The following is a 23,605-nucleotide window of genomic DNA, read 5'->3' as shown; positions in this document are numbered from 1 at the left end:
GAACAAAAGTTTTCAAAGTCCTGAATGAAAGGGAGCAGAAAGAAGATTAACTTCTATACTCTGCCCCTTCATCGCAATCAATCGTTTTTCATTTCAAATGAAAAGAAAACAGCACATGAGAAACAAAATGACACTAATTTCTGAGAGGCCTTCATAGCTACTCTTGTGTCTATCCATCTATTGTTTTAATTCTTTCATTTATCTAGAATAAGAAAAAATCCTAAACAAACAACAAACCTTCTGCGTCATTTCCTTAAATCTACTTTAAAGTTCTTCTACGTGATCAAAATGTCTATATTTTCACTAAAAGGTACTGCGATCTGAACATGAAGCCAATTAAACTTTCTGCTGCAAAAGACAGTGAACTGTCCACTAATCTCCTCAAGCTGTTGCATTGTGGGTGTTTTCACAAACTGGCCCTGACGGCTCGGCTCTGAGGCTAATGCTAGTTCACTAGCTTTCATGGCAGCATCACTGATGACTCAACTCTGCTCCCAGGCCTGTGTGGTGGCGCTACGCCAAGAAATGGGTTATAAAATAATCAAGGTTTTCTTTAAAGTCTTCACCAGTTACTTGATACGGTGGTGGTGATGATACGGTGGTGGTGTTGATACGGTGGTGGTGATGTGGTGGTGGTGGTCGTGATGACACGGTGGTAATGTGGTGATGGTGATGTGGTGGTGGTGATGACTCGGTGGTGATGTGGTGATAGTGATGATATGGTGGTGATGTGGTGGTGGTGATGATATGTGGTGATGATGACACGGTGGTGATGTGGTGATGGTGATGATATGGTGGTGATGTGGTGGTGGTGATGATATGTGGTGATGATGACACGGTGGTGATGTGGTGATGGTGATGATATGGTGGTGATGTGGTGATGGTGATGATATGGTGGTGATGTGGTGGTGGTGATGACACGGTGGTGATGTGGCGATGGTGATGATATGGTGGTGGTGATGACACAGTGGTGATGTGGCGATGGTGATGATATGGTGGTGGTGATGACACGGTGGTGATGTGGCGATGGTGATGATATGGTGGTGATGTGGTGGTGGTGATGATATGTGGTGATGTGGTGGTGGTGATGATATGTGGTGATGATGACACGGTGGTGATGTGGTGATGGTGATGATATGGTGGTGATGATGATATGTGGTGAGGGTGATGACACGGTAGTGATGTCGTGATGGTGATGTGGTGGTGATGACACGGTGGTGATGTGGGGATGGTGATGATATGGTGGTGATGGTGATGACACGGTGGTGATGGTGTGGTGGTGGTGATGATATGGTGGTGATGATATGGTTGTGATACGGTGGTGGTAATACTGTCTCTGTCAAAGTCACGTCCACATGGAAGGCCAGAGCTGAGGCTTCCCAGCAGGACATTCAGAGCTTCACTTCTTCACACAGTTCATCCTGAATCCCCTGATCGCACCACCTGTCTGTCATGTTCCTCCATCAACCCACCTGCCTTCTTACAACAGATCACAAGCAGTTACCGTGTTCTCTGCTGTTCTGATGCGTTTCCGGTGTGGTTGGAAGTCGTCGTCTGTCTGGCTGTCGGACCTCCTGAAGTCCTGAACCTTCTGGGACAGACGAGACGCTAACGTTGGGTCTGTGGGAGGGGACTCGTCTGAGGAATGAACACACACAATCCGCACACGTCAGAGAAGCAGAACCTAGACCCCAGGCTGAGAGAAGGTGCTCAGAAATCTGTTTTCCACTGCGACTCAGAAACATAGTAAACACACAGAAGTCTCTTTCATTTCAGTTAAGAACCAGTTAAGTGTTTCCAGTGTCGTCTAGTCGAGTCTCTCACACTGTGGCGCAGACCAACAGTGAGGCACCAGCTCCTTCTAGTGGTAGATGGAGGAATGCCATGCTTCTTCAAAATATCTAAAAATACCTCAAATTATCCAAATACTAACAATCACTGTGAACATTTCTGTTACAGGAACAAAGAAGCTCAACAGTTTGGAGTAGCTCCAGATGAGGGATGACAGCTTCACTCAGATTCACACTGTATCGTCACAGTATTTTCACTGTATATTTGAAATATACCATCAGAAAGGTCAATGAAACTAAAATCCTCTATAAATGAAGAAGAATCTTTCTATGTTTCTCAACCAAGCCTCCATGTTTATGAACCAGTGAGGAGCAGAACACGTCCACAACGTCTTCTCTCGTGGTCTGACTGGGATTTTCACCAAAACAGTGAGCAAAGCTGCAGAACACAGATGAATTGAGCTGGTGGGATCAGACTGATCCTGAGTGTTGACTCACTGCGACCTGAAGGCCGAGCTGCTGCGTCTTTGCAGGGAGACACTGTGAGGTCCACCACAGCAGGACCTGCTGCTCTGCTGTGACACACACACTGACAGGAGGAGGAGGAGGAGGAGGAGGAAGGCGGCTGCTTGCAGTCTTCACCGGCTTTATTCCACTGGCTCTTGTCCTCAGCTGCTCCCTCCTGAAGCTTGGCTGAGGAGAGAGAATGAGAACACAGAGAACAAACATTTCATGACTAAAAGAGGTTTTCATCACTTTCCAGACGAGTGTTCCTTCTTCTGGACCAGGAGCTGATCGACAGGTTTTGATATGGATCACTAAAAGCTGATCTTTGTGCCTCACTCTGGTTATTGAACTTTGAATGTTTGAAGAAAAATGTATGTTATTATATCAGACAATCAAATTTCATCTTGGCTCACATCATGCCCGTCATGATCCAGAAAAATCTGATTCAATTCTTTAGAAAGAACCCATCACTCCCATGAAAACTAATGAAAGCGGATGAACAGATCAGTTCAGTCCAGGGTCTCGTCCTGGGACCACTGCTGTTCTCTGTGTGGCTTCATGAAGGCTGATCTTCTAGAGTGGTCATCAAGGCTTCACTGATGATTGGAAGCAAATGTCTGGGGTGGTGATCAGTCCAAAACCCAAAACAAGACCAGTCAGAGCCCAGTAGAAACCCACCAGGAGCCCAGTAGAACCCAGCAAAAGGCAAGTAGAACTCCAGTAGAAACCCACCAGGAGCCCAGTAGAACCCAGTAGAAACCCACCAGGAGCCCAGTAGAACCCAGCAAAAGGCAAGTAGAACTCCAGCAGAAGCCCAGTAGAAGCCTAGCGAAATCCCAGTAGAGGCCCAGCAGAAGCCAGTAGAAGCCAGCAGAACCCAGCAGCTCAGCCCTTCCCTCCTCTGAACACACTCACCGTTCCTGGCCTGCTGCCAGGCCAGAGCCGAGCACAGCAGAGCCAGACTCTTGCCGCTTCCTGTGGGACTCTCCAGCAAGCAGTGCTGCCCCGAGTTCAGGCCTCGCAGGATCTGTGGAGGAGTCACACACACTTCCTGTCAAAGACCCCGAGTACTGAGGTTAGTGCTGAGGTTAGTGCTGAGGTTAGTGTTGAGACTAGTGCTGAGGTTAGGGCTGAGGTTAGTGTTGAGACTAGTGCTGAGGATAGTGCTGAGGTTAGTGCTGAGGTTAGTGCTGAGGTTAGTGCTGAGGTTAGTGTTGAGGGTAGTGCTGAGGTTAGTGCTGAGGTTAGTGTTGAGGGTAGGGCTGAGGGTAGGGCTGAGGTTAGGGCTGAGGTTAGGGCTGAGGTTAGGGCTGAGGTTAGTGCTGAGACTAGGGCTGAGGTTAGGGCTGAGGTTAGGGCTGAGGTTAGGGCTGAGGTTAGTGCTGAGACTAGTGCTGAGGTTAGGGCTGAGGTTAGGGCTGAGGTTAGTGCTGAGACTAGTGCTGAGGTTAGTGTTGAGGGTAGGGCTGAGGTTAGTGCTGAGGTTAGTGCTGAGACTAGTGCTGAGGTTAGTGCTGAGGTTAGTGTTGAGGGTAGGGCTGAGGGTAGGGCTGAGGGTAGGGCTGAGGGTAGGGCTGAGGGTAGGGCTGAGGGTAGGGCTGAGGTTAGTGCTGAGGTTAGTGCTGAGGTTAGTGCTGAGACTAGTGCACGCACATAATAAACTGTTTCCTCCAGTAAAGCTTCACTTTGTTGACTTTAGTACTCACTGAGTTCATCATGGCCAGCTGGGACGGGTAGGCCTTACAGGGGAAGTGGACCTTCACCCCCCCGATGGTGTACTGGGGCGGGGCAGAGGCCATGACCCTCCGGGGCCCAGGTGAGGGGCAGCAGCCTTCTGGAGCTCTGGTGGAGGGGGACAGCGGTCTGCTGGAGCTCTGATGGAGGGGGACAGTGGTTTCCTGGAGGGCTAAGAACACAAATATCAGGATTATTGATCAGAATTAGGATTAAGGTGGTGCGTTCCATCTGATTCACTGTGTCTGGACATGTTTCCTACCTCCAACACACACTCACACTCACTCACACTCACTTACACACACTTACACAGTGACGCAACAGGAGCGGCTCGGTGATTCAAACTTCACGGGACGGATAAATAGAGTGAAAACTGCTAAAAAGCATTACTACCTCTTAAAATTGATTTACCTCTTCCCGCTTTCTAAAGTCACTCGACCGGATGTGACGTTTTTAGTGTACATCGCCGCAACCTTCAAATCAAAGCCATTATCAAGCTCTGCTGAAGATAAACATATAAAAATCGAAATTTAATCGACAATAAAAGAACTCAGTGTGAAGAAAAGGACTTAGTGTGAAGTATGAAATATTCTCATTGTACGTAAAGTCACTACATCCTATTTTAATTCCAATACTGCTGGCTTATGGCTTTTATTTTGAAATGTTTTTACTGTGGGCTGCGCACATGGACGTAGAAGAGGAAACATAAACCTATAAAGGTAGATCCTTACCAGTATAGAGGCAGAATCATTACTTATGGAAGTAGAATCAGTGGCGGCTGGTGATACATTTCTTAGGTGGGGCTCTTTATTATTATGCGATTTCAGTCAATGTTAACTTCATTTAAGTAAGTGCATTTACAAACCACATTACAACAATTTTGCCTTTTTTAGATTCAGTGATGAAACATTATAGTTCTTTTAAACAGCTACTGAACAGAGAGCACTTATTAAGACTTTTTTTATTAACATACTTGTAAACAAATACAAGCAGATGCTTCATTAGTCCCTTTTAGGAAGTGAATGTGTTTTGGCTCTGGTTTACTTGAAATGACAGTTACTCTGAGTTTAGGAAAAACAAAAAGTATATCAGGTATATTTTCAACAACACATCAGTTCACCTTTCAAAGCATTTTAGAATGCTTTGAATGGAAAAAGAAGAGTAACTGCAAAATAAACAGCTTTTTTTAAGCTCCTAGATTTTCAGTCCTTAATATATATGAGCATATACAGGTACATCTCAAAAAATTTGAATATCATGAAAATGTTCAATATTTTTTGTCACTCATTTCAGAAAGTCAAACCCATATATGATATAGGCTCATCACACAGAGTGAAACATTTCAAGCCTTTAGTTCTTCAATTTTGATGATTATGGCTTATAGATAGTGAAAACCCAACATTCAGTGTCTCGGAAAATTTGAATATTACATAAGATCAAGAATCTTTTTTTACTTTAAACACAAATGTGAGGCTTCTGAAAAGTATGTTCATTTCTATGCCCTCAATACTTGGTTGGGCTCCTTTTGCATGAATTACTGCGTCAGTGCGGTGTGGCATAGAGGCCATCAACCTGTGTTACTGCTCAGGCGTAATGGAAGCAGGTTGTTTTGATAGCAGCCTTCAGGTCATCTGCATTGTTGGTCTGGTGTCTCTCACCGTCCTCTTGACAAAAGCCCTGAGATTCTCTATGGAGTTCAGGTCAGGCCAGTTTGCTGGCCAATCAAGCACAGTAACACCATGATCATTGAAGCAGCTTTTGGTACCTTTGGTAGTGTGGGCAGGTGCCAAGTCCTGCTGGAAAATGAAATCAGCATCTCCATAAAGCTTGTCAGCAGAAGGAAGCATGAAGTGCTCTAAGGTTTCCTGCTAGATGGCCGCGTTGACTGTGAACTTCAGAAAACACAGTGGAGTGACAGCAGCAGACGACATGGCAGCCCCAAATCATCACAGACTGCGGAAACTTCACACTGGACTTTAAGCAAGGTGGATTCTGAGCCTCTCCACTCTTCCTCCAGACTCTGGGACGTTGATTTCCTAATGATATGCAAAATGTACTTTCATCTGAAAAAAAGGACTTTGGACCACTGAACAACAGTCCAGTTCTTTTTCTCCACAGCCCAGGTAAGACGCTCCTGACGTTGTCTCTTGTTCAGGAGTGGCTTGACACCAGGAATGCCACATTAGGATCCCATGTCTGGGATTCGTGGCTCTTGATGCGCTGACTCCAGCCTCAGTCCACTCATTGTGCGCCCCCAAATTCCTGAATACATTTTGCTTGACAATCCTCCCAAGGCAGCTCCTTTTCCTTCCTCTCAACTTTCTATGAACAGGATTGGATACCGCACTCTGTGAACAACCAGCTTCTTTAGCAATGACCTTTTGTGGCTTACCCTCCTTGTGGAGGGTGTCAATGACTGTTGTAGGGACTTCTTACCTCATAATAATCACTAAGTACCATTTATGTAGTGCAGTCCACCCACAGGGTACAATTTATGTTGCGTTTTGGCAGTTTAGCTATCGATAATGTTATCGAAATTTTAATCTGATTTGTATCCGATACCTCGGGAGTACCACCTGTTTAACAGGAAATTATAGCCTTTCAGTTATATCAGTCTAAAAAGATATACTAAACAGTTAATTAGGAATTTGAATTAATAGTTAAATTATTTACGATTACCAAAATTAACAGTAAAGCTCGAAGGATTTGGGAGTTCTTCACACAGAAGAGAGTGACATTTCAGTCACCCTTGTGCACATGAATTAAACAGCAAGTATGATTCCAAAAATTATATTTATTTACATTGAAACCAAATAAAACACAGATTACAATAACCTTGAACAAAACTGCCACTGTAAATGCACATATACGTACGGTGGCCTGGAATTGCAAAACACTACAAACTTCAGAAAACACTTCCAAATCCAAAAAACACTTCCCAATAGAGAAAACAGTTCCCAAAAGAGAAAACACTTCCCAATTCAAAAAATACTTCCAAATAGAGAAAACACTTCCAAATAGAACACAACAGAAACGTGACTCATTATTGCATCCACAACAAACCATACAATCATCAACAGGAACATGCATGTTTAATCAAATCCAAAACAATCTATGAACCCGTCCACAGCACGTCTCCATTGCACTTAATTATATTGACCACTAGATGTCCTCCTCGAGCACTGAGTGTCATTGAAGCCTCGAATCATGAAGCATGTTTAAATTGATCTAATAAAGCTTCAATAAAGCCTCGACCAGCCGTCAGTACCTGTAGGCCACAATGAGGACAAAATACTTGTCTCTTAACTATAGAAGACAGTCTTTTATCAACAGACTGCAGACCATGTCATTGGTAGCGCGTCCAATCAGTGACGACCCTGCTGTCAGCAGGTACCGCACGTTTCCGTTCTGTTGTGGTGAATTTGTAAATGTTTTTTGAATTGGGAAGTGTTCTTTGGATTGGGAAGTGTTTTCTGAAGTTTGTAGTGTTTGGCACTTCCAGGCCACCGTATATACGCATACTATTTGACGTAATGATCTTCGTACGCACACTGTAACGTTAACTGAAAGTTAACTACCGCCAGGTTCATTTGCCAAAATCACCGCCCCGGCACCGGACATCTTCGCCCAGACGGGGTCCGCAGCACTCAAACTTCTGCGAGCCCAGCCACATCGCATGCAACTGCCCCGTCCCCATGCCGATAGCCAGAGCTGCCATGCCGGAGGGAATCGACAACGGGATGTGGAGATGAGGGACTTCCCATCCCAACCTTTCACACCCTTCCGAAGCCGCTGCATGCTGGTGGGACGTTTTGGCTCCACCACTCAGGACTTTACCTGAGCTGTGAGCTGGACTCTGTGAGCTATCAGGCTCTCATGGACATCGGATCCACCATTTCTCTGGTGCGGCCAGGAATATTACCGGGTACCACTGACCCACTTGCCGCTGCGTGGACCCACACCGGCACCGCTGCTGGCAGCACTGTTCCAGCACCACGCGCAGCCCTGCAGCGTCCTCCGCACAGCGGCAGCAGAACATCAGCAGACAGAGACAGCAGTGCAGAACCTGCTACACCGCAGCTGCAAAGGTCTGAACTCTGCACGGCAGCAAGAATTAGCAGACCTGGTGAAAGGATTTATGGACAGTTTTGCAGCCAAACATGAGTACTGCACACAAACCGGGCTGGTCCAGCATCACATCGACACCGGCTCAGCTCAGCCCATCCGCCTGCGTCCCCACAGACTGGCTTTCGCAAACTGCCAAGCTGCAGCGGGCATTATCAATGACATGGCTGCTGCTGGAGTGATCGAGCCATCTGACAGCCGCGGGCGGCGCCGGCTGTGCTGGTCAAAAAGAAAAACGGTGCCTGGCGGTTCTGCGTTAACTATCGACTCCTTAATAGCGTCACAAAGAAGGACTCGTATCCCCTCCCCCACATCGACGATGCCCTGGACTGGATCACTGGGTCCACTTGGTTCAGTTCCCTCGACCTGCAGAGCTGCTACTGGCAGGTGGAGCTGGCCCCGGATGCTAAACCCAAGACCGCATTCACCATCGGTCAGGGACTGTTGCAGTTCCGGTTGATACCTTTTGGACTTTGTAACGCATTGGCGACATTCGAACGGCTGATAGAGAGAGTCCTGGCTGATGTTCCCCAGAGCCGCTGCATCGTATACCTGGACTACCTGCTGCTGCATATGGATAGGTACGAGGGGGCCCTGGCCAACCTGAGAGAGGCCTTCACCGCCATCCTCCGGGCCAGGCTGAAACTTAACCCGGCTAAATGCAGCCTCCTGACCAGAGAGACCGAGTTTCTGGGTCACGTGGTCAGCGAGAACAAGGTGGCCACAGACCCAACCAAGGTGGAAGCAGTTAAAGACTGGCCCTCCCCCACGAACGTCAGTGAGCTGCGGAGTTTCCTGGGACTCGCATCCTACTACAGGCGCTTCATCAGAGGCTTCGCTACAATCGCCAGCCCGCTCCACTGCCACCTGCTGGTTGTGGTTCTACCAGTAACAAACTGACACCTGCTGGAATGGTGGTGGGCGGATCGATCCAAATATTGATCATATCAATATCTACGTTGGTATTGATGTCGAATGATACCAGTGCAATAAGATTAATACTTAATGTTAGTTTCTCTGTCGTTTTCTTCTGCGTTACGTGTTGAGCCTGCCACTTTAAATGACAAGTGCATTGTGGGAAGTGGATTCGTAGCATGTGTTGGTTTTGGAAAATGTAGTTTTTGTTGGTGTTATACTGCAGGTGTGTGTGTGTGTGTGTGTGTGTGTGTGTGTGTGTGTGTGTGTGTGTGTGTGTGTGTGTGTGTGTGTGTGTGTGTGTGTGTGTCTGTGTGTGTGTGTGTGTGTGTGTGTGAGTGAGTGAGTGAGTGAGTGAGTGAGTGAGTGAGTGAGTGAGTGAGTGAGTGAGTGAGTGAGTGAGTGAGTGAGTGAGTGAGAGAGAAATAACCTGGTTAGTACAGCGTGTGTTAAAAAGAGGAATAACCAACCACAATTCTGCAACTTCAGGTGTCTTCCCTTCTCCCTCCATCAACTCCACATCAGAATCAGACAGACAGCAGCAGACACGAGCCAAAACTAACAAAGCAGGCTTCTTCACTGCAGTTGGGATGAGGAAGGAAACACCTGTTTGCTGCTCTATCCTAAACACTCTACCTGAAATAATAATTTCTTCTGATTTCTTCTGGAGTGATAGTTTTCTGCACTTTGTTTATTTAAGGAATAAAAATTCAGACATTGCAATGTTTGGGAGAGAATTCTCATTTTTTTTATTATGATAAAGTATTTTATATTTACCTCTAAACTTTTCCCAAATTTTGTTTTAGGTTTAACTAATTAATAAACCAAGGGAAAAAACATAAACATACTTAAACGTCATGAAAATTAATCCAGATTTAGCACTTTGATGATACATTAACCTTGAATAATAAAAAGTATTGGTATCTGCGATTTATTGATTTAGTTTATTTTTCAAGGACCACGTACAAAAACATTCAACTTGAAAAGATGCTTCATACCAGATTTTAGCCGTAACTAATTTCCATCTGCAGTCCCAGTAGAGACTGCCTTGTATTTACTTGGTATCGGCTCGATACCAAATCTTGGAGTATCACACACCACTATGCTGGACCGCTTTAACCAATCAGGGGACGAGCGGCCTGACGAACAACCAATCTGCCCCAAATATCTATATCGTGCACGGGACTCTGTAGGAATGTGAGGAAGTTTTACTCAAGTACATTTACACATTGGTGGTACTTCTCCCTTGGGTATTTCTATTTTATACAAATGCATATTTCTACTACGTCACATTTGTGAGGGAAATACTGTAATCTACTGCGTGTCAGCAAGCTTTAGTTACATCTACTACAATGCAACAGACTCATTAATACAGCAGTTATATTAATTTGAAGAATTATATATTTGGCGTACTTTTGATACTCTCAGTACATTTTTCTTATTTTCCGTACTTTTAGTAAAGGACCTGAGTTCTTTTTTCACCACCAGAGATCCACATACAGTATGTCACAAAAGTAAGCAAACCCCTCACATTTGTGCAAATATTGTATTATATATTTTCTTTGGACAACACTGAAGAAATAACATTGTGCTACAATATAAAGTAGTCAGTGTACAGCCTGTATAACAGTGTAAATGTACTGTCCCCTCAAAATAACTCGATAGACAGCCATTAATGTCTCACCCCTAAATGAAAATGTCCAAATTGGGCCCAAAGAGCCATTTTCCCTCCTCAGTGTCATGTGACACGTTAGTGTTACAAGGTCTCAGCTTTGAATGGGGAGCAGGTGTCTCGCTCTCACACACTCTCATACTGGTCACTGGGAGTTCAACATGGCACCTCATGGCAAAGAACTCTGTGAGGATCTGAAAAAAAGAATTGTTGCTCTACGTACAGATGGCCTCGGCTATAAGAAGATTGCTAACACCCTGAAACAGGACCACGCTCAAGCCTAAGAGCGGGGATAGTCCCACTCCTCCAACACTGACTGATAACATGCATTTATCTATAGATATTTATAGCAGCAGCTTTAGCAGGTTCCAGTCCAGCCTTTCTGTTTGGAGTTTACACATCCTCTGCCGCCTCCAGCCCGCCACAACATAAAGTTATTAGAGGACAGATGAATTTAAAGAAAACCTACTGAAACATGGGTAAATGTTTTCTTTATACATATGAGCACAGCCACAATACAATCAGGCAGGAACAAATGAGGACAATTGTTGTAAAAAAAGTATCATAAAGTTACATGTTTCATCAACACAACTACTTTTGTAAGTAAAGTGTTAGTAAGTGACGACTATTATGAAGTTATACAATACCTGAATAAGAAATTACAGCATGTTTATTAATTCAAAGTTGACGTGTCAGAAGCAGAAAAATGAGCAGTTTGATACAGCGATTCTAGATGACTGGTTTGGAGTCGTGTTTTTCCATTACAATGGGAAAGTAGATGATGGAACATCTTCAGTGAAAGATGAATCGATGACTCTTAGAAGAGAGAAGCAAAACAAGAAACTAGAGTGTTTCCACTGTTGTGGACGTTTATTTTGTTTGTGCTTTTAAGCATCAAAAATCCTCAGGTGAAAAAAGAAACAAAGAGGATAAAATTACACTTCATTAATGCTAATGATAATGTAGTAATAAACAAATCATGATAGGATGGCATTGAATTGTTTTCATTCTTATTTATTGTGATTTGAAAGGCTGAAATGCAGCAGCAGTGGGGAAACGCGTTGCTCCATCACTCAGGGCTTGACATTAAGGAGTAAGTCTAATAAATACCGATAAATACCAAGACCAATAAATACATTGCAAGATGTTTCTGTAATTGTACATGTGCTTGAATTAATTTGACTCTGGCAGTGGACCCTTGTGAAGGGGTTAGGGGGTCCAACATGGCTGGGTGCATGGGGTCCAATTTGCTGGTTTAATTATTTGGAGTAACTTTTTAGATATTTACTACATTTCACTGTGGGATTGCAGGTTTTAGTTTTAGTTTTATTTTAAAGAAAAAAACGAGTTTTAAACACTGCTTCCATGGTGGGGCCATGGACTGGACTGGAGAGAAAGCGAGAGAGGGAGAGGAAGAGAGGGCAAGTAAATTACTGCAAAAATACACAAACACTGAGGGTTTTATCCCTGGTCATGAAGTATTTGCTGATTGTGATTGTGAGAAGAAGAGATTTTCCTCTGAGGATGTTTGGTCAGTCCCGGAGCGCAGCCACGGAGGGCAGAGTTACGTGATGTACCTGAACGCATCACCCATGTATCGTAAAAATCCATAAATTAGCCTCATTGTTTAAGCCGCCGGGTTCAAAGTGCATGAAAAAAGTAGCGGCTGACAGTCTGGACATTACGAAAAGTCCCGGTACGTGCCATACGTTAGAAAAAAGTCCCAGTATGCTGAGGGGTGACATTTAAAAGTGCCGGTGCATACCAGCCCACTTAAAGAACTGTTGCTACCAATAAAATATGGCGCTCTTACTAGCGGCACTCTCCAGATGTTTACATTCACACCGCTTTCCCACGCTATCATCGGCGATCAAAAATAAATAAATCATCGGCGATCACACGAGAATCACGTGATCGCGCTCTCGGAGTAAGATCCCGTTGAAACATCATGTAAAAATTGCCGCGCCTGGCGATGGTGTGATCTGTGGGCGATACCAAGTAATGTTTGCCGAAAAAACGCCAAAATATCGCCCAAAAAAATTACTAGCCCGTTCGGGCAAGGTGGGTAGATGATTCTCTTGCCCGAGCAAAGTTTTCACTAGTCCCGGACGTTCGGTCCAGCCTTAATGTCGAGCCCTGTCACTGGAGATTTCTTGCAATGTCCTCTGAATTGAAGGAAACTGAACGTGAGGATGAGTCCAAGTGTGAAAGAAGAACTGAGCCGTGGCTGGATAACACTCCGCTGACACGCTACCAGAGCTTGAAAACACCTGGTTGTGTCTGCCAGATGTTCATGGAGGCTGTCAGCCAGTTAGTTGGAGGGTGGGGAGCCCCAGTCAAGGGAACAAGCACCTTCTGGGTCTCAGTCTTGTGTTTTCATACACACACTGTAACATAAAGAAAAACCACAACCTTCTTAAGTATGTATGAAACACAATGTTCATAAGAATGTTAGTTTTGCATTTCACTGTCATCTGACAAAAGATTTTCACTGTCATCTTCAAAAAACACAGTTTAATATTTCTTGTGGACTGAACAGCCTGATCCAGGTCGTCACTTTAAAGCAGTGATCCATAGACAGTTGGTCTTGTGTTTAGTTGTGGCGGTACCTCATTTCCGCCTCTTCCCCTAAAAACAGAAAATGTCATTTTAACCAAGCTGATGAAACACTTTTTGCAATTTTACTGGCAGCATGCGAACATCTACGAGTTACACGTGATGAGAGTTCATACATAGTTCTCAACCGTCGTCCATCCTGGGTGTTTCTCTGCATGGAGCCTTGCCTCTGCTCTCGCCTCTTCAAAATACTTCTCCTTCTCCAATTTTGATAATGACTTCCACTGTGTAGAGAGGACAACACATTGTCATCAACACACAACGACAACCAGTTTCTAAACATGAGGACTAAATCGTAGCTTGAACATGTAGGCGCAGACAGACTTACTCTCTTTGCTGCCTCCTTACTGACCACCACAATGTTATTGACGCCAAGCTCTGCCAACAAAATCGTCCTCTGCTTCTCAATGAAGATCATGAAAGCGTTTCGCGGTTTCTTTACGTACGGCGGGTCTTCGTACGGCGGGTCGTCGTCCTCCTGGCCTTTACGTGTTCGATTTCTGCACGCACAAAAAACAAATGGTAACAGCACACATTCAGGGAGATTTCAAATATAAATCAACATTGGACAGGGTGTATGGCAGGGGTCCTCAATTGTCCCCCCCCCCCCGAGGGCCAAAATCAGAGCAGCATGCCAACCCAAGGGCCGGAACCGTAGCGGGTTTTTTGCATGATGTCAGTAAAAGTTGTTTTAATTGAAAATGTTAGCTACTGTTACCATTATTACTATTATTATCCTCATTATTATGAGTAATAGTCAAGGTGGTTGTAGTAATAATTTAAGCCTGAGATTTTCACAGTTTGTGTTGACGGTCACATAAAAAAGCACTCTTGAAAAACGTAAGTGTAAAACCAAAAAACGGACTCACAAAACCAACTAAATATTTACACAGAGAGAGAGAGAGAGAGAGAAATACAGGGAGAGATTTACAGTTTGTTACTTTTTAAATTCCATAATTGTTGTTTCAGTGCTGCTTTTGTTTCTGTTCTCATTTCATTTATTTATTGTTTTTAATCGTGATCTGTTGCATTTGAAGTATAAAAACTGCTAAATGAACTTATTATTACTATTGTTGTAATTTTTGTTATAGTATTACCCGACAGTTACCAATATCATTTTGCCGTCATTCCTGACTTTCTTTATGTGACGTAATGCATCTGAAGACAGTTCTTAAATGGGCCTGACATTCCTGAAACATCTTTTTGGCTGCCAATGAATCTTAGAATCACCTGTATTCGTGACGTTTGCAACTGAGAGTGTGGATTAGTTGTGATGTGTTGATGTGTTCTACAGCATGACAGCATTCGCTTCCTGCAGCATCCTCCTCTCTGATCAACTCCATGGGATTTCTCTGAATGCTGAGTGATCTGGAGGATGTGAACTGTTCAGTAGCTGTTGGTAGAATCACTGGGGTGTGTGTGGAGTCATATATATATATATATAGTTGTGGACCTGACTTGTTTTACGCCATGGCCGAACACCCAGCCTCCACAAGACGCACCTGAGACGGGTGCGTCTTGCATCTCCCACTTTATTTCATGCTGATGTGCAGCTGATGGCCCGGCACGGGCCAAACAGTTGGCCGCCTCTTGAGGACCCCTGTGTTACACCTGAACATGTGATACACAGGGTACGTCCGAATTGTCCCTCCGAACTTCTTAACTATCCACTTTTCCTTCACCCCGGAAGTGTTTTGTGTGGCGGCCATGATAAGGACGGTCCGAATTCTCAATAAGCAAAGGAAAGGAGGCTCGTTGCTTCCTTTAGAGTCTCTTTTAGCTTAGGAACCACTGATGCATCCTTTAACAAAGGAGGTGAGCTCATGTTGCCCCACAATTCCTTGCAGCAACAACATTTAAAGGGACCCGCTCATCCGAGCGTTCAGGGAAACTCACGATGTCGGAAAAATTTAACAGATCATGTAAGTTATCAACGCAATAATCATCTAAAACCCAAATGCACTTTTTGTAATCCATTTTCGACAACTTATCGTTCTTTCTCCACCACGGCAGACGTCACTAACTTGCGCCGCTGTCACATCATTATGATGTCACTAAGTGAAAGTGCTGTGTGACTGCCACACTAACGTGATCGCCTTTCACTAACTACTTTAGGAAGCCCTCCAACACCTTTCCTTAACCCCGTGACGTCATCCATCATTCGGACGTACCTGCAATCACTCACTCAGGTAGGTAAAAAGAAAATCCTGACAAAACCAAAAGCTTATTTAGAGCCAAAACGGGACAAGTCAACTCACGGTGATCTGGGCATGTTGATGGGGAGCAGAACAGACTCATTAGGATCCAGCTCTAGTCTTTTCCTGCACAATGAAAGATGCATAAAAATACATTGAATCAGTGAAAAGTGAGTCCGGACAAAGAAACAAAAGAAAAATTTTGCTCACAGAACAACAACAGGCTGCATGATGAGGTTGACGCTCTTCTTGGGAACAGTAACACACTGGAGACAAAAGAAAAGGAATACGTCCACAAGCTGATCTGACTGCAGGACTTCCGCTCGCAAGCATTTCCGGTCCAGCCTCACTGTCAAACAGGAAATTACGACACGTTTATCCCGAACGCGCAGGCGCGCGCTACATAGCGGTAAGTTACAACTTTTAAATTTCCCGAAAAAGTTATGAATGTATGGTTTCTTGCGTGTGCTCGCCGTTGATATATCTGCCGCAAGCTAACATATATTGATGATGCAAATAACAGCGTGTTACACCAGAGGTTTAGGTTACGTGTCATTTTGAAGCTAAGCCATGCTAAAGATGGTTAGCATTAAAACACCGTAGGTTTAACTTTTTTCAGTACATAACGTAAAGTAACTCCGTATATCCGATGGGTCAAACAGTTTGTAAAGAGTACAGCAAGCGATAAACCCTCCGTGCAGTGGCTAATGCATTGCAATGAAGGAGAAAGGGTGTTTTTCTCAGCTCCTGAACGTTTTAGAGAAGCATGGTTCTCACAGGACAGCCAGAGTATCAACAAATAATGTAAAGCAACATGATTCATCACTGCAGTTTATATTGGTATCTAAAGTTGTTAAAAGTAACTCAACCTTCATCAGTTGTAGTAAAGAAATGAACATCTATCAAATGCAAGAGTAATATTAATCCAATAGCGATTGATAATAGTGTCTGCTTTTAATTTTCTCCTTTTGTTTTAATTATTTTTGTATATGGTTATGTGTTTACATTTGCCATGTATTCCATAGGGGAGAAGCATCTTTGTGGTTGATCTCAATGACGTACCAACATGACAACCAACAGCCCGCAACACACCTCAAAACTTTTACCCGTAAGTGTACCATGTCGTACTGATTTTCAATAAAATCTTTGTTAAGCATTTTCCACTGTTTTCATTCAAAATATTGCTTTATTTTAGAACGATGCTACAGTCAAAGATGCCATTGTGGTTCCTGTGTGGAGACCTGCTCACTCCCTGCTCTCTGTAAGTAATGATGCTCACTGTGACATGTCACTTTTATAGGTAAACATTATCAAATGTTCTTAAACATTAGTTTTATATAAGTTGTGTTGTCTTGTGCTGTTTTGTTTTGTTGTCTTGTTCTTTCACACCATGTTGAGTTCAAACGTCTGTAAGGTTTTGAAGCCAACAATGAATCATTCTTCAGTCAACGACTAATATAATGTCAGTGTGGATTATGTAATAACCTTAATGTCTTGCTTGTGTTTGAATTTTGAAACTGATCATTTTAGGTGTTTATGTGTGTGTGTATGTTTTAAGAGCAGTGCTCTAATGTTTCTTTCAGATTGGACGTCACTCCACCAGGTGGGGAGACAACAGTGGAAGAGGAGTCTTGTTTCACAGTCTCTGTCTGTCAAATACTCTTGATGCAACGTTGGAAAGATAATTTTTCTGTCTTCCTTTTCCATAGGACACGTGTGAATCCAGAAGTGTTGGTGACTGCAGACGTGCAGCAAAGTGGGTTCAGGCAAACATGCACCTATTTACTGGGCGAGCTGACCTGCCTTCAGCACTGGACATGAGGGAGCAGGAACAGGCCCTTCAGCACTGGACATGAGGGAGCAGGAACAGGCCCTTCAGCACTGGACACGAGGGAGCAGGAACAGGCCCTTCAGTACTGGACATGAGGGAGCAGGAACAGGTCCTTCAGCACTGGACATGAGGGAGCAGGAACAGGCCCTTCAGCACTGGACACGAGGGAGCAGGAACAGGCCCTTCAGTACTGGACACGAGGGAGCAGGAACAGGTCCTTCAGCACTGGACATGAGGGAGCAGGAACAGGCCCTTCAGCACTGGACACGAGGGAGCAGGAACAGGCCCTTCAGCACTGGACACGAGGGAGCAGGAACAGGCCCTTCATCACTGGACACGAGGGAGCAGGAACAGGCCCTTCAGTACTGGACACGAGGGAGCAGGAACAGGTCCTTCAGCACTGGACACGAGGGAGCAGGAACAGGCCCTTCAGCACTGGACACGAGGGAGCAGGAACAGGCCCTTCAGCACTGGACACGAGGGAGCAGGAACAGGCCCTTCAGTACTGGACATGAGGGAGCAGGAACAGGTCCTTCAGCACTGGACATGAGGGAGCAGGAACAGGTCCTTCAGCACTGGACATGAGGGAGCAGGAACAGGCCCTTCAGCACTGGACACGAGGGAGCAGGAACAGGCCCTTCAGTACTGGACACGAGGGAGCAGGAACAGGTCCTTCAGCACTGGACATGAGGGAGCAGGAACAGGCCCTTCAGCACTGGACACGAGGGAGCAGGAACAGGCCCTTCAGCACTGGACACGAGGGAGCAGGAACAGGCCCTTCATCACTGGACACGAGGGAGCAGGAACAGGCCCTTCAGTACTGGACACGAGGGAGCAGGAACAGGTCCTTCAGCACTGGACATGAGGGAGCAGGAACAGGCCCTTCAGCACTGGACACGAGGGAGCAGGAACAGGCCCTTCAGCACTGGACACGAGGGAGCAGGAACAGGCCCTTCAGTACTGGACATGAGGGAGCAGGAACAGGTCCTTCAGCACTGGACATGAGGGAGCAGGAACAGGTCCTTCAGCACTGGACATGAGGGAGCAGGAACAGGCCCTTCAGTACTGGACATGGGGGAGCAGAAACAGGCTGAGGCTGGTCTGCAGTACAAAGTCTCGTGTAAAGAAGCAATCCTGGACGACTTGGAAAATGAATCATTTTTCGAGCAATTTAAATTTGTTTATTATAAAATTGGACATGTGGACATTTTGTGAAGAAATCGTTGACCAAAGACATTATCAGGGTTGTTGGGAATGCCACACAGATGACTGAATATAAAACAATAAAATCATTTTGACTCTTTGTGCTTTCTCGTTTGTGTATTTGCTTTATGGAGTACTTTGTATTTCAATTCAATTGTACTGTGGACATCTCAGAGCTAAGGTAATATATTTATTGACATTCCCTCAGGTGTAAATCTATGTGATCCAACAGAACAAGAACAATAATTAAGACTAGGGATGTCCCGATCACACTTTTTTACCCCCGATACCGATCCGATGTTTCAGAATTGAGTATCGGCCGATACCGATACTTTCATTGCTATTGCAAATATACTCAATAGTCTATTTTTGGAGCAACTAAGATGTCTGAAGCTAAAAGCACTATTGGCAGAAGCTTTGTTTAGCTAGAAATTATTGTAAAACTCACTTATTGAATCAAAATTCTTCTCAGAATGACTTAAGAACTTATTTAAACTTTATTCAGTCATAACAGAAAAAAAAATAATAATTACACTCTGCAGTCTTGTATCTCTTATTTATGTTAACTTAAACAACTTCACCTGGATTTTGTGGCAAATTAAAAAAAATAAAAAATGAAACCCAGTGAATCAGTTTGACTAACATATAAACTATAAAAAACTACAACATAAACAGTATTCAGTAAAACCAATCAGAAGAACCCAATTCCCAATTGCCTTTAGGGGGCGCTGTGACTCACCAAACACAACAATGCAGAAGAAGACAGACCACATAGTTATTTAGAAGTAGACTTCTGCACATAAACACAAGAGATGCCAGTGGGGAGCAGAACAGATTCATGAGGAACCATCTCTAGTCTTTTCCTGAACAGGGAAAGATGCATACAAACACATTGAATTAGTGTAAAGTGAGTCTGGACAAAGAAACAAAAGAGAAATGTTTGTTTTACTTACAGAACAACAACAGGCTGCATGTTGAGGTTGATGCTCTTCCTGGGAACAGGATCAAGGTTCCCGTTCCAACCGAGAGATGGACGGAACGATGAACAGAAGAATGAGTTCCACAGTCACCTTAAAGCCAAAAGAGTTTCAAGAATAATGATATTTAAATATTTCTAAACATCAGAAAAGTTTGGATTTATAATTTCAAAGCAGTATAAATAAATGCATCTGATACCATTTTGAATAAACGTAAACCTCACAAATATTATCTCACAAATGTAAACTGGGCTCAATAAACTGCAAGAGCAACTTAATGAATACAAACAACAGAATCTCCTCAAAACATGGAGCAACATTAAAATTAAGTGACAATTAAGATTGTGTAAAGCTCCCTATGTCAACACTCACTCTGATTAGTGGCAACTCTGGTTGGGACAAAAGTTATGTTTTTATAGAAATGGATAGAAGACTTATTTGGATGATCTTCTGACAGATCAGTGTTCCTTGCTGAGCTGCTTGTTGGAAGACTGAGTCCCAGCAGGATGCTGCTTGTCTGCTTTTCGGAGTTTGAGGCTTCACTTCAGGTATCAGTGGAAAAGTGCAAGATGCCATTGGAAGTCATGACCCAATAATATTAACTGATGTGCAGGGAAATGACATTTGGAGTCAGAGGGAACAACAGGTGGATAGTATTCTCTTTTTTTTTTTCTTTTTTCTGCTGGTGCTCTAGGGGAGCTCAATCTTTCAGTGACGGTACTGGGGAGTTTAGGGATCTCTTCTTTATATTCTACTGTAGCACCGACAACATGCCACACCGCACTGATCACGCAATAGTCGCTCACATACAGTAAAAGCTCCGCTATTTAAAACATTCCTGTGCGACACAATACACAAGATATCTAGCCAAAGTGATGAAAGGTTTACAAGCCTGCCACTAAAACTCACCACTGAATGTAAACTTTAACACAAGGATGTCACTGATGGAGCCTCAACAGCAGCAGGAAGCAAAACACACAGCAAGTTTTCATTTGGGCCTCAAACACAAAGACACTAACTCCGGCTGCCAGTCACCAAAACCTCCACTGAAGGAAAAATATTCACTTCAATGGATCTAATGACGTTAATAAGCACTGCACGGAGAGAACCAGAAGGAGTCCGAATTCAGATCTCAACCACCAAACAGGCAATAATCATCACTCACCATGAGACGTCATAATAAAACGATACATCAGTTGTTGTGGTTGAGAGTGAAGACATCAATGATTTTGTCACATCTTTTTTTTTGCAAAAAAGCGCTCCATACATTTTTGTTAATAAACGCCTGTTAGCTAAATTGAAAGATTCTTGGTGATTATTGTGTATTTATCGTTGACAATTCACTGGTTTGTAACAGTCTGTGCTCGGATCGCACACCTTCCCTTTTATTTAAGATTGTTATATTTTAAGCAGAAATATTAGCTAACTTAAATAAACCTTTTACAAACCAGACTGATATTTTGGTATTAGCTATTTCCAGTTTATCTGGTGGTGCCACAATTCATTATTAATACATAAATAACACATTTATGCAAATTGATAATTTTTCATTAATAAATTATTTTTGATAATTTATTTACTTTTACGTAATTACTCGATTACTTTAGGAGTTGTTAATGAGTAAATGACTGTTTACTCCCATTAATAAGAAACACTCGCAATCTCCGATGTCCTTCCAAAGTTGCTGGGTTAAATCCTCAGCCATGGCTTCACAGCGCCGTGGAACTGTACTTCTTGACAGCTGGAGAGCTTTGATCGAAGATAATATTTCTGCCTTATTTTTAAAGTCTCGGAACAATGAGTCAGCTGCTTCAACGAATGCCTCCTTTACCATCTCTCCGTCTTGGAAGGACTTCTTGTTATTAACGATGATGTGACTCACCCGGAACGATGCTTCGGTGGCGGCTTTCGCTTTTGAAGTTTGTTGTGTGAAAAATGACTGCTGTCCGGACAACTGGGATTTCAGTTCCTTCACCTTTCTCTTTCTCAGCTCGCTTTTCAGCGGGAAGTCGGTGTCGTATTTTCCATGAATAGTCCGAAAATGCCGCTCCACATTTCCCTTCTTTGGTATTGCGATGGTAGACTGGCAGATGAGGCAAACGCACTTCGAAAATGTCATCGTGAACAAAAAGTCCTCCTCCCATTCCGTATGAAAGTGATAAGTTTTTGTCTTCTTACTTGGTCCTGCTCCCCCACTCATTTTTATACCCTTTCTTAGGTTTAAGAGAAAAAACCGAGGGCTGAAAATTGGCGGTAACTCGCTGACAAGCTTGTTAGTTTTTCCCTATGGTGCAGTGCGCCCTATGTGTGTGTTGTTGTTGTGAAGCGGACGTAGTAGGGAACACCATGAGAACGTTAAAGGGGGAAGTGTGGGCGTGGATTGTATATAAATGAACGGGTATGTGCGTTATGCAGAACATCGTTGTTTTAACAACCCTGAAAATGGCGAAGAGACACGCTTATGAAGCACAGTTTAAACTGAAGGTCATCAGCTATGCGGAGAAACATGGAAATTGAGCAGCCGCGAGAGAATTTAAGATTAATGAATCGATGGTTCACAAGTGGAGGAAGCTGGAGAACGAGCTCCGACAGGTGAAGAAGACGCAGCTGAGTTTCCGCGGACATAAGGCGAGGTGGCCCGAGTTGGAGGAAAGACTCGAGCAGTGGATCATCGCACAAAGAACGAGTGGGAGAAGCGTTTCGATGGTCACCATTCGACTAAAAGCAGTAACGCTAGCAGAAGAAATGAAAATTCTCGGAACTCCAACCGCTGGACATTTCCAAGGAGCCGCACGGCACGGAAAGTGACTCTGACAGTGAAGAAAATGAACCTGGTATGTTTGATGGAGATTTAGCGCAGCTGTTCAATTCAGAAACAGAGGACGAGGAGTTCGATGGGTTTGATTGATGACGATTACAGGTAAAAAAAATGTTAGTACTTCGTCATCAATACTTAAATAAAGCACAACCAAACTCAGTTTTGCTCCCGCTCTATTTTTAAATACGCACACTTGTATGCTTGTGTGTGTGTGTTGTTTTAATGCGGACACCATGAGAACGTTAAAGGGGGGAAGTGTGGGCATGGAACCCGCGCCCTATGAGCGTATGTAATGCGATCTACCAATACTACCTTCGACCAGTCGATCGCGATCGACGTATTGAGCACCCCTGGGTTGAAAGAACAAGACGCTGGAGTCTCGACTGATGCTTCTCAATGCCCCTTTTATTTCGCAGTTGAGCAAAGCTGAGCACCGTGAAAACTACAAGACAATACAAAATACAAGTTATTCAATTAAGAATTCTCATACAGTGCAAACAATTCATAAACATACTTTATTTAACCATTTCAATTTTGTAAAACCAGTCACAAGTAACTGTCAATCTTTAATATAGTACCATTCATTAAACCTTAATATTAAATAAATAAGCGGAGTAAATAAATGCAACAACTGTATTTAAAGATGAGACAACACAACCCGCTTCACCTGCAGTAAGAGGTCAAATAAGACACTGCATTACGTACCTCATTCCGCGCACCAAGGGCGTTAGAAAAAAGGAGTCTTTCATAGTGTAGGGGACTTGTCTTGGACTTGTAGATGCACCACTAATTGAAAGCGCCACGACTTGTAGATGCACCACTTTCACGAATCACGCTGCCTCTGAGCGCACTGCTCTTGTTTGACAGCTCGCTCTGGCAGCGCGATCTGAAGGCTCGCACTGGCAGCTCCTCCCATTACTTTCCATACCAGGACGAAACGCCGCTCGACAACCCCTTTATTCCAAGAGATGCCAGTGGGGAAAACCAAGATGGCGGTGTTGCGGGCGCCGCCATATTTATTTCTTGGGCGCCGCCATCTTGAAATGGTGCTATGCGGAAGCATGGACGGCAATGACGCAAAATGACGCGCCGGAAGTGACGTATATAGAGCCGCCCTACAGGAAGTGACGAAACGGACTGAACATGAAGGAAGTTACGTAGACGGGAGCCGACCCACAGGAAGTGACGTGCACGACACGCACATGCAGGAAGTGACGTGCGC

At 44.0% G+C, this 23,605-nt stretch overlaps 2 protein-coding genes across 3 annotated transcripts in view; both read right to left on the bottom strand.

The window, feature by feature from the left end:
- The window catches only part of brip1 (BRCA1 interacting helicase 1), a 52,432-nt gene extending 47,966 nt beyond the window's left edge, over window positions 1-4,466 (bottom strand). The window contains exons 1-5 of the mRNA XM_080460219.1: window positions 4,341-4,466; window positions 4,004-4,203; window positions 3,213-3,324; window positions 2,397-2,483; window positions 1,505-1,638 (exon numbers count right to left, since the gene is read on the bottom strand). Of these exons, the coding sequence (XP_080316345.1) occupies window positions 1,505-1,638; window positions 2,397-2,483; window positions 3,213-3,324; window positions 4,004-4,096 (426 nt within the window). The 5' untranslated portion in view covers window positions 4,097-4,203; window positions 4,341-4,466. The remainder of the gene's footprint in view (window positions 1-1,504; window positions 1,639-2,396; window positions 2,484-3,212; window positions 3,325-4,003; window positions 4,204-4,340) is intronic.
- A 6,751-nt stretch (window positions 4,467-11,217) lies between these two features.
- On the bottom strand, window positions 11,218-15,899 carry LOC308107447 (transcription factor 7-like 1-B). 2 transcript variants are annotated; one of them, XM_080459766.1, is made up of 6 exons: window positions 15,765-15,899; window positions 15,618-15,680; window positions 13,688-13,859; window positions 13,476-13,583; window positions 13,353-13,371; window positions 11,218-13,130 (listed from the first exon to the last, which is right to left on the bottom strand). In XM_080459766.1, the coding sequence occupies exons 1-5, from the start codon at window positions 15,782-15,784 to the stop codon at window positions 13,354-13,356; spliced, it is 381 nt and encodes a 126-aa protein (XP_080315892.1). In that variant the 5' UTR covers window positions 15,785-15,899; the 3' UTR covers window positions 11,218-13,130; window position 13,353. The 2 variants fall into 2 exon arrangements, with proteins under 2 accessions (XP_080315892.1, XP_080315891.1); XM_080459765.1 differs by lacking the exon at window positions 11,218-13,130 and having other exon boundaries at window positions 13,240-13,371; window positions 15,765-15,896.
- Window positions 15,900-23,605: the final 7,706 nt, after the last annotated feature.

This window comes from Lipophrys pholis (assembly GCF_963383615.2).
Source record: "Lipophrys pholis genome assembly, chromosome: 3".
NCBI classification, from domain to species: Eukaryota; Metazoa; Chordata; class Actinopteri; order Blenniiformes; family Blenniidae; genus Lipophrys; species Lipophrys pholis.
The sequence above is the reverse complement of the archived record's forward strand: the minus strand, read 5'-3'. Positions and strand labels throughout refer to the sequence as shown.

Bases quoted from the DNA above. Each gene is read 5' to 3' on its own strand.
- LOC308107447 (XM_080459766.1), bottom strand. From the start codon at position 15,784: ATGCAGCCTGTTGTTGTTCT. The intron at 13,860-15,617 runs GTGAGTTGACTT...TTGTGCGTGCAG, and splicing joins ATCAACATGCCCAGATCACC to AAATCGAACACGTAAAGGCC. The intron at 13,584-13,687 runs GTAAGTCTGTCT...CTCTCTACACAG, and splicing joins GTAAGGAGGCAGCAAAGAGA to TGGAAGTCATTATCAAAATT.